At 34.7% G+C, this 12,500-nt stretch overlaps 1 protein-coding gene across 2 annotated transcripts in view; it reads right to left on the bottom strand.

The window, feature by feature from the left end:
* The window catches only part of LOC145248219 (uncharacterized), a 501,013-nt gene that overhangs the window by 183,638 nt on the left and 304,875 nt on the right, over window positions 1–12,500 (bottom strand). Inside the window, exon 1 of one of the 2 annotated variants that reach the window (XM_080110086.1) lies at window positions 7,753–8,292. The exons of the other annotated variant lie outside the window; for it this stretch is intronic. Within the exon in view, the coding sequence (XP_079966212.1) occupies window positions 7,753–8,151 (399 nt within the window). The 5' untranslated portion in view covers window positions 8,152–8,292. Of the gene's footprint in view, window positions 1–7,752; window positions 8,293–12,500 lie in introns of those variants that run through there. 2 annotated transcript variants of the gene reach the window in all.

Genomic DNA, 12,500 nt, shown 5'->3' on the forward strand with positions numbered 1-12,500 from the left:
CTTATTCTTTAGTTGCTCCAGAATTACAGGGTACTTTCAGGCGTAATTAACTTTCTAGCATGGTAGAGAGAGAGAGAGAGAGAGAGAGAGAGAGAGAGAGAGAGAGAGAGCCCACCTTCTTCACAGCAGCATTGGCAATACTCTTCATGTATCTGTTTCAACTCATGTTCCCTGTGATCATTAAGCCGAAGAGTTTGAACAAAGAATTTTCTGATAGTGTAAATTTTGCCATAGCTATTGATGGTGGAGAAGGTTTTTGGTAATTATTGAATGAAATGAGCTTAGTCTTGGCAATATTGAACGTTACATTTATGTACCAATTACACTACAGACTGGAGGTCTCTCTCTAGGGTTTCCGCCATTGGTTGTAGGCTGACTACAGCTTCTGTTTCAACAGTGCAGTGATATGAACTAAAAAAAAAAAAAGACGTCTTACGACGATTCTGATGATATATGTGTGTGTAGATTATACTGAATATTTTTTTATTCTGACTATTAAAAGAATTTTTTTATTATTGTAAATGTAGAAAGTGAACAACAAAAAAGTCTTTGAAAATAACAATAGTCTGTGTTTTGTTGAATAAAATAAAATGTATCGTCTGATGTTGTCCTCATAGTCAGCCACTGATGCATTAAATGGGATTTTTTTCCATTTTAAAAAAGAAACATTTGTTTGTCAGGAATTATTTTATGGGCGGAAGAGAGGAGCAATTTCTGTCTTTCTCATTGTTCTTTGCTCAGGCATTTTTACTCGTGAATATAGTCGCCAGCTGAAGTACACCAACAAATTTTTTTCTTGTTTTTGTTTAAGTTTGGTGCAAAAGTTTTTTTACCGATTTAAAATTCCAACTTTCTTTTTGTTTCATTTTACTTCAGTCGAAGTTCTCAAGAATCAAGAATGTCCCCTGATAACATCACAAGTGCATTTGAGAAGTTTTATCACCACACAAACAGAAGGGCCCGGCCTATAAATTCAACAGTAGGTTCTTTTATAAGACAGAGGTGCGTTTGAAATGGATAATCCTGTTTAGATCCTGAACAGAAGTGTGCATTCTACCCCCACCATCATCAATAGACCTGAGGTCATCTCGTCAGCCAAGGCCAAACTATTTGCCAAGAACTTTGCAGCTAATTCTACCCTATGTGATGAAGATCATCAACTCCCCGTATGTCCTCCTATAACAGACAACACGCTATGCAACATACAAATATCTGTGCGTGAGGTAGCTAAGCTAATCAAGAACCTTGATTCCAGTAAAGCAACTGGCCTTAATGGTATTCCAATTATAGTGCTGAAAAAGCTTCAACCAGAACTTGCCCCCATACTTACAAAACTGTTTAAGCATTGTCTTAAAGAGAAGTGTTTCCCTACACCCTGGAAAACCTCATCAGTATGCCCTGTATTTAAGAATTCAGGTGATAAGTCGTCTCTCTCTCAGTACAAACCAATAAGTCTCCTGTGTGTCATGAGTAAGTTGCTGGAATCCATATTAAATAGAGAAGTAGTCAACCACCTCAGAAGAAATAACCTTCTTATACAATATGATTTCTGTTCTGCTAGATCTACAGCAGACGTGCTAACGGTTATATCCCATAGGATTAGTGAATCTCTTGACAAAGGCTTCCTCTCTAGGGCAATTGCTCTTGACATATCAAAAGCCTTCGATAAAGTATGCCATAAGGGCCTACTTCACAAGATTTCTAGCTACGGTATAACTGGAAATGTTTTCGCGATCATTAAATCATTTCTCTCTGATAGGCTCATAAGAGTAGTGATTGATGGGCAGAAATCAGAGGCCCTCAGTATTAATGCTGCAGTCCCTCAGGGGTCCATCCTGGGACCAACTCTCTTCCTGATCTACATCAATGATCTCCCTAAACATATACTTAAATCATTCGTTGACATCTATGCTGATGACATGACCATCTATGGCAACACATCAAAGGGCGTAAATGACAAAGTTCTCTCTGATTCTCTCTCCTCAGATCTTGAGCGTGTAGTACAGTGGGGGAAGAGGTGGCTGATTACTTTTAATGCATCTAAAACCAAACTTCTATCTTTACATCATCAATGCTCTGATCCGCATCTGGCATCAATATAATTGGATGGCTCTCGACTAGGGAAAGCACCATGCTTTGATAAGCTTCTTGGCTTGACGTTTACTCCTGACATGAAATGGAACACATACATCAAGTTTATTGCCAAGGTCGCTGGAAAAATGATAGGATCCTTCTACCGCTCCAGAAGATATCTCACTGCTGATGCAATTCTCTATTTATATAAAAGCCAAGTACGTCCAAGGATGGAGTATTGTTGCCACATCTGAGTAGGAGCTGCTAAACACACTCTATCCTGCCTTAACAGAGTACAAAATAGGCTTTGTGGCTTAGTGGGGGATGCCCTTTTCTCTTCCCTGCAACCCCTCTCCCACAGGAGAGACGTTGCAAGCCTGTTTTTGTTTTATCGTTACTTCCATGGCAGGTGCTCGTCTGAGCTCCAATTCCTGGTCCCCCCTCGCCGATCTTTCACGAAAAACACCTGTCTAGCTGAAACCACTGTCAAAAATTTTTCCCACTCTTTATTTGTGCCAAAACCAAAACGTAGATTCCATGAACAAAGCTTCTTTCTTAGAAGTGCACGCCTGTGGAACTCTGTTCCGTCTGCCTGTTTCCCATCTGACTACAATTTGGATGTCTTCAAGTCTAACATAAACAAATTCCTGATGAACCGCCCCCTTAAGTAAGACACTTTATCAAATCTCAACATTAACGTACTATACACGCAATAACCCTTATCCCCGAGTGGCTTCCGAGCCTTGATAAGTGGTGACCACCTTGTAAAAAAACCCAAAAAAAAAGCCCTAACGTATGGGTGAAATGTTGCTTTGTAGAGATATAGGATACTCTCAGGTGTGAGTAAATTTCTAGCACGGTAGAGAGAGCCTACTTTCTTTGCAGCAGCCTTGGCAATGTCTTCAATGTATTTGTTTTAATATTTTACGTTCATACCCTACTTAAGCCAAAGAATAGGGTAAAGGTTTGAAATAGAATAACTAACATGTAGTAAATATAGGTAAAGTCAAAATATAGATAATAGAGCACTACAAATGCTGCAATTATAAATATCAGCTCAATGGTTGAATATATAGATCAAACAGAGCTATTGTAAAGTCGGGTGAGATAAATAAAATTAGTATAAGGATTTAAACAGAACAAATATACGATCGTTTCTATTTTATTTTCTATCATATTTTAAATGATTTTTTAATTCGGGTGGGATCTATATAAATACTGTTATTTATATTAGTTTGAGGTTTACCATTGTGTATATCAGGTAAACACTACATCCCTTTGTTTTCATTAATATATATATATATATATATATATATATATATATATATATATATATATATATACTTCTATCCTTCTATCTATCTATCTATCTATCTACTCTGCTCTACTCTACTTATGTAAAAGGAACTTTGTGTGTATGTTTGTGTGTCTGTGTAAGTTCGTTTCCTATTGACTCGAAAACAGCTGGGCCGATTTTTAATACATATCACACGAAAGTACTTTATGTGTCTGGTAGTGTTCTTAGATAGGTATTGCATTGTAATGCCTTCAACAAGTATCGATAATCGGTAATCGATAACTGATAATCGAAATAATGAGATAAAAGAAAGAACAGGCGATTTTGACAAAAAATTAACACCTTACACAGTCTAGCATCACAAGTGCATTTGAGAAGTTTTATTACCACACAAGCCAAAATGCCCCATATATAAAATCAACAGTAGGTTCTTTGATATGACAGGGGCGCGTTCGAAATGAATTTTTCTGTTTAGGGCGCAATTGAAGAGTAATACTTGACTTTGCTTTTTAAACTTTAATTCAAGCCATTATATATATATATAAAAGTTTATAAAACCAACAGTAAGTTCTCTACAGTGCAATGTAGACTACAATGTACTCTTGGCTTTTTGGTCAAGAACAAAGTGTAGTATCTGTTCTTCAGATGCTGCACTTCCATTTCTTGTTCTCTTTCGGCGGAGGAGAAATCCTTCACGACTGAGACAATTTTAATTTTTGTACCTTTTCTCCACGTTAAAAAAACGACCCTGGTGTCTAACTCTGTCCCGTGGGGAGGCATAGTAAATAGGTACAATGTACTAGGACTAAGTCACTGCGGGGAAGCATGTGAAGCTTCCTCCTGGTGCCCTGTGATGATTCCTCAACTAGAGCAGGCAATCAATCGATTTGATTGAAAAATGGGCGAGTTCAACGATTCAATAAAAAATATAGGAGTGCGAAACGTTGATCAGCATTCAATCCCGGGCAACGTCGGATCTACCTGCTAGTACATATATATATATATCTGGAGAAATATGTTGCAACAAAACATTATCAGTATATGAGAGATTACTTATTGTATACAAACCAATACGTTATTTTAATGCAATTTTCAGCACATATTTAATTAATTATATGTTTTACTAGATGTGCCTACCCGGTGTTGTCCTGGATTCATTTTTTTAATTCATATTTGTTGACAGATTTTTCTTTTCATGTACAGTATATTTCTAAGAACTTCGTATCTATGGAACACATTTCCACAGGACTGCTTACCAGCATGATCATATTCAAGTCCGATGTCAACAAATACTTGTTGCACTATCCTCTTTAGCCATCAAATTTTGTCCGTCTTTTTCAATTCTCTTGTGGCGTTGTTCATCATCCGACTGAAAATCTCTATAACTCATATGTAACGTTGTCCGGGAACCAACACGCGTTGTAGCCTCAGTCGCAAAGGAGACCAGGAAGAGAAAAGGATTTCAACTCACTTTTTTTTGTTGTTGTCCAACAACATTTATTTTTATCATTGTTACGGCATTGATGTCACGCATGTGATCGTAACTCTTGAACGTTATTCATGTGACCTCGAACGTGATCTCGAACGTGATCTCGTTCTGTGCTTCACGTCTCTCTTGTGATCATCCTCTTTCTCCCTTTCATAGTCTTTTTTTATTTACCGATCATTTCGCATGGATTTGCATGCAGTCGTCTGCGCTATGTTGTACTGATCCTCGAGTGGCTTTTTGGCGTTACTGATTAGTATCAAAATAAAAAACTTGTTTCATTATTTACCTCAAGCTTACAATTACAATACAAATCTATTGGTAAAATAACAAATTCCATCTTGGAATCATTAGATTCCTGGGATTGTTTGCGGACATATTTGGAAGATTTATTCAGTTTTCAAATTCCCCACTGGTGTTATCAGATCAGGCTGTCTGAAGTTATTGGCTTCCTAAAACGAAATGCATCTAACATTGATGCTTTTTGTTTTTCTTTTGCAAAACTTAATTACGTTCTGTAAAACGAAAACCAAAAACAACAATCCACCTTCCCCCCTTTTTCTTCTTCCTATTCCCCCTTTCTCTTATTATCTCCCCCACTTTCTGACTGGTTTCCTAACTTAAAATGTACCAACCATCAATACTGTAACCCTTTTCCCTCTTAAATAAGCTGTAAAGAGTTGATGTGCCGTAAAACAAAACAACCAAACCAAACTCTATAAATAAATATTTGAAGATATAAAGAACTTGAAGCATAGAAGTGTTTCCATAAATAACTGGATTTTGGCATTAAATAACCCGAAAGGGTTGATATGCCGTAAAACAAAAAAACCTAACCAAATCAAATTCCCAAAATGCACCAAACGAATGGATGTTGGCATCGTCACTGGATGCAATAATAGATTTCATGTAGACACGAATGTGCACGCCAATGTCGCCTGCATAATCAGCGCATTATCTTTCTTATGTGTTCAATCGTTTAAACTTAAAGATCGTGACTCACATTCAGAAATTTTTCTTCCGTTATTTGCTTCAGAACTCGTGTATTGATATCGTAAACACTACTGAACTCTTCTTTATTCGGCGACTCTCTTTTGAACCCTGTCTAAGAGTGAGAGACTACCAGCCCAAATGTGGCAACAATACTCGATGCATGAACGAATGGTGGCCATGTAGACCGTCAGAATACTCTCAGGTGTAAGTAACTTTCTAGCACAGTAGAAAGAGCCCACTTAATTTGCAGCAGTCTTGGCAATGCCCTCAATATATCTGTTCCGATTCATGTTCCCTGTGAACGTTAAGCCGGGAAGTTTGAACGAAATACTTTCAGATAATCATACGATTAGCTATGGCTACTAGTGGTTGAGAACGTTTCTTATAATTATTAAATGGATTATTATATGTATTATGGATATGCGTTTATTTCTTTGACTCATCGTGTTGTTCGTCGTTGGCTGACAATATTATCAACCTTGATACTTGAGGTCCTGGACATGACCTTAAACTATATCCGACGATGAGGCCCCAGGCTTTGGGGAGTGTGGAACCACCCTTTAATTGCCATTGCTCCTAGGTCCACTCTGACTCGGAGTTAGGGTCTCAATTATGGGTTGAATAGAAACTGACTTGAAAAAAAGAAATATATTCTATTAAAAAAAAATTTTCTTCAAAATCACTGGATTCGGCATTAAATAACCTGAAGAGGGTTGATATGCCGTAAAACGAAAACCAAAAAACCAATCAACCGACCAACCAACCTGATACTTGAGTGTTTTTGGCCTTAATACGAAGTGCTTTCGATATTATATTCAATATTATATTCCAAAAATCACGTAAATGGAAATTCATCAGTATAAAAAAAAATTGATGATTTTCAATCTTTTCCTCATCTCCATCTTTCAATCGCCAATCATTCCATTTCGTTAGCCCTTATCCTCGATTAGCTTTTTGGCCTTGATAAGTTTGCTTCATTATTAATAAATAAATAATCATTATTGCTTTTACTTGTTTTAAACTTCGTTAAACTTGGGGTAATTTCGGTGGACGCTTATGGTAAATGTAGTGCATAATTATAAAAGCAAACGAAACAGAATTTCCATGAACAAAGTTTCTTTCCAAAGACTTCCTATCTGTGGAACACTTTACCGTGGGGCTGCTTCCCTGCAGACTACAACATGGTCGTCTTCAAGTATTATGTAAACAAATACTCGTAGAAATGTCCTCTCAAATTTTGACGATTCCGTCTATCGTTTTCAATCGTCTCATAGTGTTGTTCGTTGTACAACTGACAATCTCACTAACCCACATCTAATCTTTGAGTGTCTTTTGGCCTTAGTAAGAAAATAAATGTATTAGTATGAAAATAAATTTTTAAAATTTAAATGAAAGAGATATTTCGACTCTCCCTCATTATAAAAGCAAAATTCAAAAATCAAATTATTGAATTTCAAATAAAACCAATGGCATCTACTTGTTATGTTGCAGTAATGAACATATCCAAGAATTATGATAAAACGATAAGGTAGAAAATTAATTATTATTGGAAAACAGTTTTCGAAGAAAATTAGCGAAAATTATTCAGAAAATATTTATCTCCCTTGTTACGGTTTGAACTCCCTGTATTTTTTTTATTATTGTTTTTGTTGTTTGTTTTTGCTTTTTTTTTTTTTTTAGCAAAACTCGATTTTCGCTAATTGTCTTCAAAACCGATTTTCATTAATAAATAATGTTCTACATTATCGTTTTTCGTAATTTTTAAATATGCTTCATTTCTGCGACATGACAATTCAGTAGATTAGACATGACACTTAGTAGTAGGATTTTACTTGAAATTCAATATTTTCGCATTTTGAATTTCGGTGTTAAAACGAAGAAGCGCCAATATTTCATTACTTACCTCAAACTCACAATTACGGTATAAATCCACTGGTAAGATAACAAATTCCGTCCTGGAACTATTAGAATCCTGGAATTGTTTCCGGGCAAATTTTGGAGACTTTTTTAGTAAACTTATGATGTCTCCGATTACGCCAAGAGAATGGATTTTGCTATCATCCACCGATGCAAGTATTGCTTTTCCGTAGCTATCTTCTAGAATTGAATCGGAATGTCTGTTATTCGCTGTTAGATCTCCATCGCTGGATGCTGACACGGAACTATCATTAGAATCCTTTGAAAGTGTCCGTGGCGGGGCAATCGGCGCATAATGTTTCTTATGCGATAGGTCGTTTAAACTTGAAGATTTTGTCGATCGTAAGTGCGTCACATTCAGAAGGTTTTTTTTGTCCGCCATCATTTTCTTTGACTCAATCTCTTCCCTTCTACTTTTTAAAACATTTATATTTAATTCACACTAATGTTTGTTTTCTTTAAAAAATATATATTATACCTCTGACAAATATATATATGATTACCAACTACGCTCATATTTCGTTTTTTCCCCCTAGAGTCTATAAACTGTAATTTTCTAAAATTGATTATTTACAAAAATTGTTCTCAAATGAAACTATCCTCTCCTTTCTTTTTATTTATATTTAACTCTCCCTAGTTTATATTTATACCTCTATCAAATATAATTTATATATATATTTTTTATTTATATCTAACTCTCCCTAATTTATGTTTTCTTAAAAAAATGATACTCCTATCAAATATATATAATTACCAAGTACGCTCATATGTCGTTCATTTTTGATTCAGTCAGAAAATTTATTTTCCTTTTATAATTAATTGTTCCTGAATCAAAGTGGTTTCTCCCGTCGACCAAAACAGCAAACTTTTAAAATAAATACATTGCACTCTAAACTAGTATTCGTATTTTTATTATCCGACATACTTGTCAATAAACCTGTTCATTTATAGTTTGTATCTTCCGTCAACTCTTGACAACCCGAGACACAAAGCATTTTTCCGAATAGTATAAGCCGTTCGGCGTTCCTCTAAATAACGCATCTTTGCGACATTGTATTTGCCTTTAAATAATACTCGACCCCCTTGGACATTTAGCTAAGTGCTCTGATTAAGACTGGTATCAACTTTGTCTTGTCCTATTGTGTGTCTGATTTTACTCAGAATTCTGAATAATAATTTTTTTTCAAAATCCTTTTCCCCCAACAATGTTGATAATTTTATATATTGTTTTTATTATTTGGCAATAATAATAATAATAATAATAATAATAATAATAATAATAATAATAATAATAATAATAATAATAATAATCAACGAGTTCTTTGTGTTGTAATATATATATATATATATATATATATATATATATATATATATATATATACAGAGAGAAAAGGAGAGACAGAGAGAGTGAGGCAGAGAGTTTGTTTATCAATATGTTTTCCCAATTAAATGATCATTATGAATTTTGGAACGCAGCTACTAGTCATAAGGGAGGGGGGCAAACGCGTGTTATATCTACTTTTATGCAAATATGCAATTGGATAAATAAAAAGTGGGTTGGGTGGTTGTAAAAAAATCAGATAAAACCTCCAATTTCTGCGAATTTTTTGACAATAGGCATTAGGCATCAATTAAAAAATATCTTCCAAATTTCCGTTTCTTTGGTGTATTATGAAAAGGTTTTCGTACAAATAGTCCCATTTGAAAATTCAAATATTTCAGATTTACATTGAATTTGATTCATACTCATTATACATCAGTTAAGCAAGATTATATCATGCATATATATATATATATATATATATATATATTCACTTAAGATTAATAATGTTAAAAATTAAATAACTTTTTTATACTTTACTGATATTATCTCTCTCTCTCTCTCTCTCTCTCTCTCTCTCTATATATATATATATATATATATATATATATATATATATATATATATATATATATATGTGTGTGTGTGTGTGTGGAGAGTGTTTATAGAAGGCAGAACAATGCAAAAGTGTAACTGATAAACTCAAGCTGAAATAACTTCAATTTCTTTCTATATACACATCAAACAATGCTTCAAGCAAACTATTTTAACCGATTATACATTAATATATATATATATATATTATATATATATTATATATATATATTATATATATAACTACTTCATTTACTCACGTAAAATTAATATACGAAAGTATAGATTTATGCGTAAACTTTAAGTATTTACTTCAAAAGTGCTCAATACGTAGGTAGAGCTAGTTAGTAATTTATAAATATATATATATATATATATATATATATACAGTTAGTAATTTATAAATATATATATACAGAGAAAAAGGAGCGACAGAGAGAGTGAGGCAGAGTTTATAAATTACTATTATATATATGTGTGTGTGTGTGTGTGTGTGTGTGTGTGTGTGTGTGTGGACGTGTAATGCTTGATAGCCTTGCTAGCTTCAGATCGAATATAAAAGAAACAAATCGACTGATTTTATATCTGTAAGTCCAAAATTACAAGGGATAGCTTTGAAGTGTTCTGACCGATGACTGATCCTAATTATTTGAAATAAAATGCATCTGAGTAAAACATCAAAAATCGTAACATCAATAACTACCCAAGAAGCCAGGAGAGTATAACGGTCGAAATGGTGTTGTGCACACAACAACCAAAATGAAGATATCAATCTGAAATGTGTAAATAATATATGTTTGTTTGTTTTCTAAAACTTATACTTTTGCTAATTTTGATCTTTACATTTTTTTTATACTTTAAAAAAGTAAACAAAAAAACTTCCCTGCAGACTACAACATGGTCGTCTTTAAATGTAATGTCAAGAAATACCTAACATAAACTATCCGCCATAAGTAATCAAACTTTATTTATTCTATTAAAATGATTATTTTCAATCTACTCGTAACAGTTTTTTGAACTGATAATCATTCTTTCTCATTAATACTTATCCTCGAGTGGTTTTTGATCTCGATTAGTAGTGACTTATTTATATAAAAAAAAGAAAAAAAGACAGTTTTAAATTTTAATCCGGGATAATTTCTAAGGACGTTTTTGAAAAAAAAAATGTGACGTTAAATCCATGCGATGATTTCTTTTCTTTTTTTTTTTTTTTGTTAATTTGTTAAAAAATATGGCCGATTTTTTTTTTTTTTTGGGGGGGGGGGTCTTTTAAATAAATTCCTTTTTTTTTTAAAATAATCTTTTTTATATATATTTTACTCTGTAAAAAAGAATTATACTCCTGGTAACCAGTTCTAATGAAACGAACGAAAATTTCGGTACTGATCCACGGGTGTGTGTGTGTGTGTGTGTGTGTGTGTGTGTGTGTGTGTGTGTGTGCAGCAGTGCAGCACTCCGTATGTATATGTTATTAACAACCACCTGTTGATTGCGAAAACGTGTTTTCCGGGCGGACAAGTATCCTGGAAAATCCTTTATATCTCCCCACTGGAAAAGTATAATGGTTGGAATCGGTCGGTGCGCACCGGCAGATTCACATCTGAATCTGTTTTCTTCATCGCTTCAACCGCTTCCGTCGACGAATAACTTGAGGTCGAAAATCAATACGTCACACGCGAAACAGTAGAGGAATGTCACATTTTTTTTTTAACAAGTTTTACAACTTATAAAAAGGACGACAAACAAATGAAGAAACACCTACTGTAGATATGGTATTGTTTTCTTAATTTTTGTTGCACCTTAATCTAAGTAAAAGATTGTTGCGTTGTTATATCATCCGTCAGGTGCGCGCGTGTGTGTGTATGTGTTTGTATGCGTATGGGTACGTGTTTTTTTTTTTTTTTTTTTTTTTTCGTTTGTTTTATCTTTTTGTTTTTCTTCTTTTTTTTTCCGGCCTTCAAACTAGCAGTCGCTGCTGCGTCACACCTCGGTCACACACAACGACAACAACAGCATCGTCCGCTGACGTTTCTTTACTGGCCTACATAATCAGTAAGAAGAAGAAGAAAAAAAACTTACGTATAGTAAACACTTCACTAAACTTGTGTTACGACTTTTTCCTATGTACACTAATTCTGACGTTTAAGCAAAAAGACAAAAAAAAAAAAAAAAAAAAAAAAAAAAAGCGCATGGAGATAGGGTATATAGTTCTCTTCCACTCCAAGAACTGTAACAGTAAACGGGTCGGAAAGTGGGATTGGGAAGTCAGCGCCCCCCTCCCTCACCAGAAGGGGGGGGGAGCACTCTGACATGCAAAAAAATGCCTGGATAGCCAGGTCGGCATTTCCCGGTCAGGGCGCCTCAGGCGAATAGCAATAAATTAATAAACTTAAAGAGAGAAGTCAAAGCCTGGGAGGGTGGACCTCCTAGAACTGCACAGAAACAACAACCCACCACCGCAAAATCGACATTTCCCGAAACCAGAGTAACACCAAAAGAAGGTCATGCTGACTGATTCGTGGTCTGCGACCGGTCTCATTCATTACAGTTTTTTTATGCAGGCGAAACTATTACGACGGTGAAGTATTGTCAATAAATTGATGAAATGCATTATAAACTTCAACAACAACGCCCAGCATTAGCCAACATTTGCTAAACCGACTCTGCAGAAGTTGAATGAATTGGGCTATGAAACACTGCCTCATCCGCCATACTCTTCATACCTCTCACCTACTGATTACCACTTTTTCAAGTATCTCGACAACTTTCTGTGTGAGAAATGCTTCAAAAGACTAAGCAATATCAAAATCGCCTTCATC

This window comes from Euprymna scolopes, chromosome 26 (assembly GCF_053919585.1).
Source record: "Euprymna scolopes isolate OS-2025 chromosome 26, ASM5391958v1, whole genome shotgun sequence".
Taxonomy (NCBI): domain Eukaryota; kingdom Metazoa; phylum Mollusca; class Cephalopoda; order Sepiida; family Sepiolidae; genus Euprymna; species Euprymna scolopes.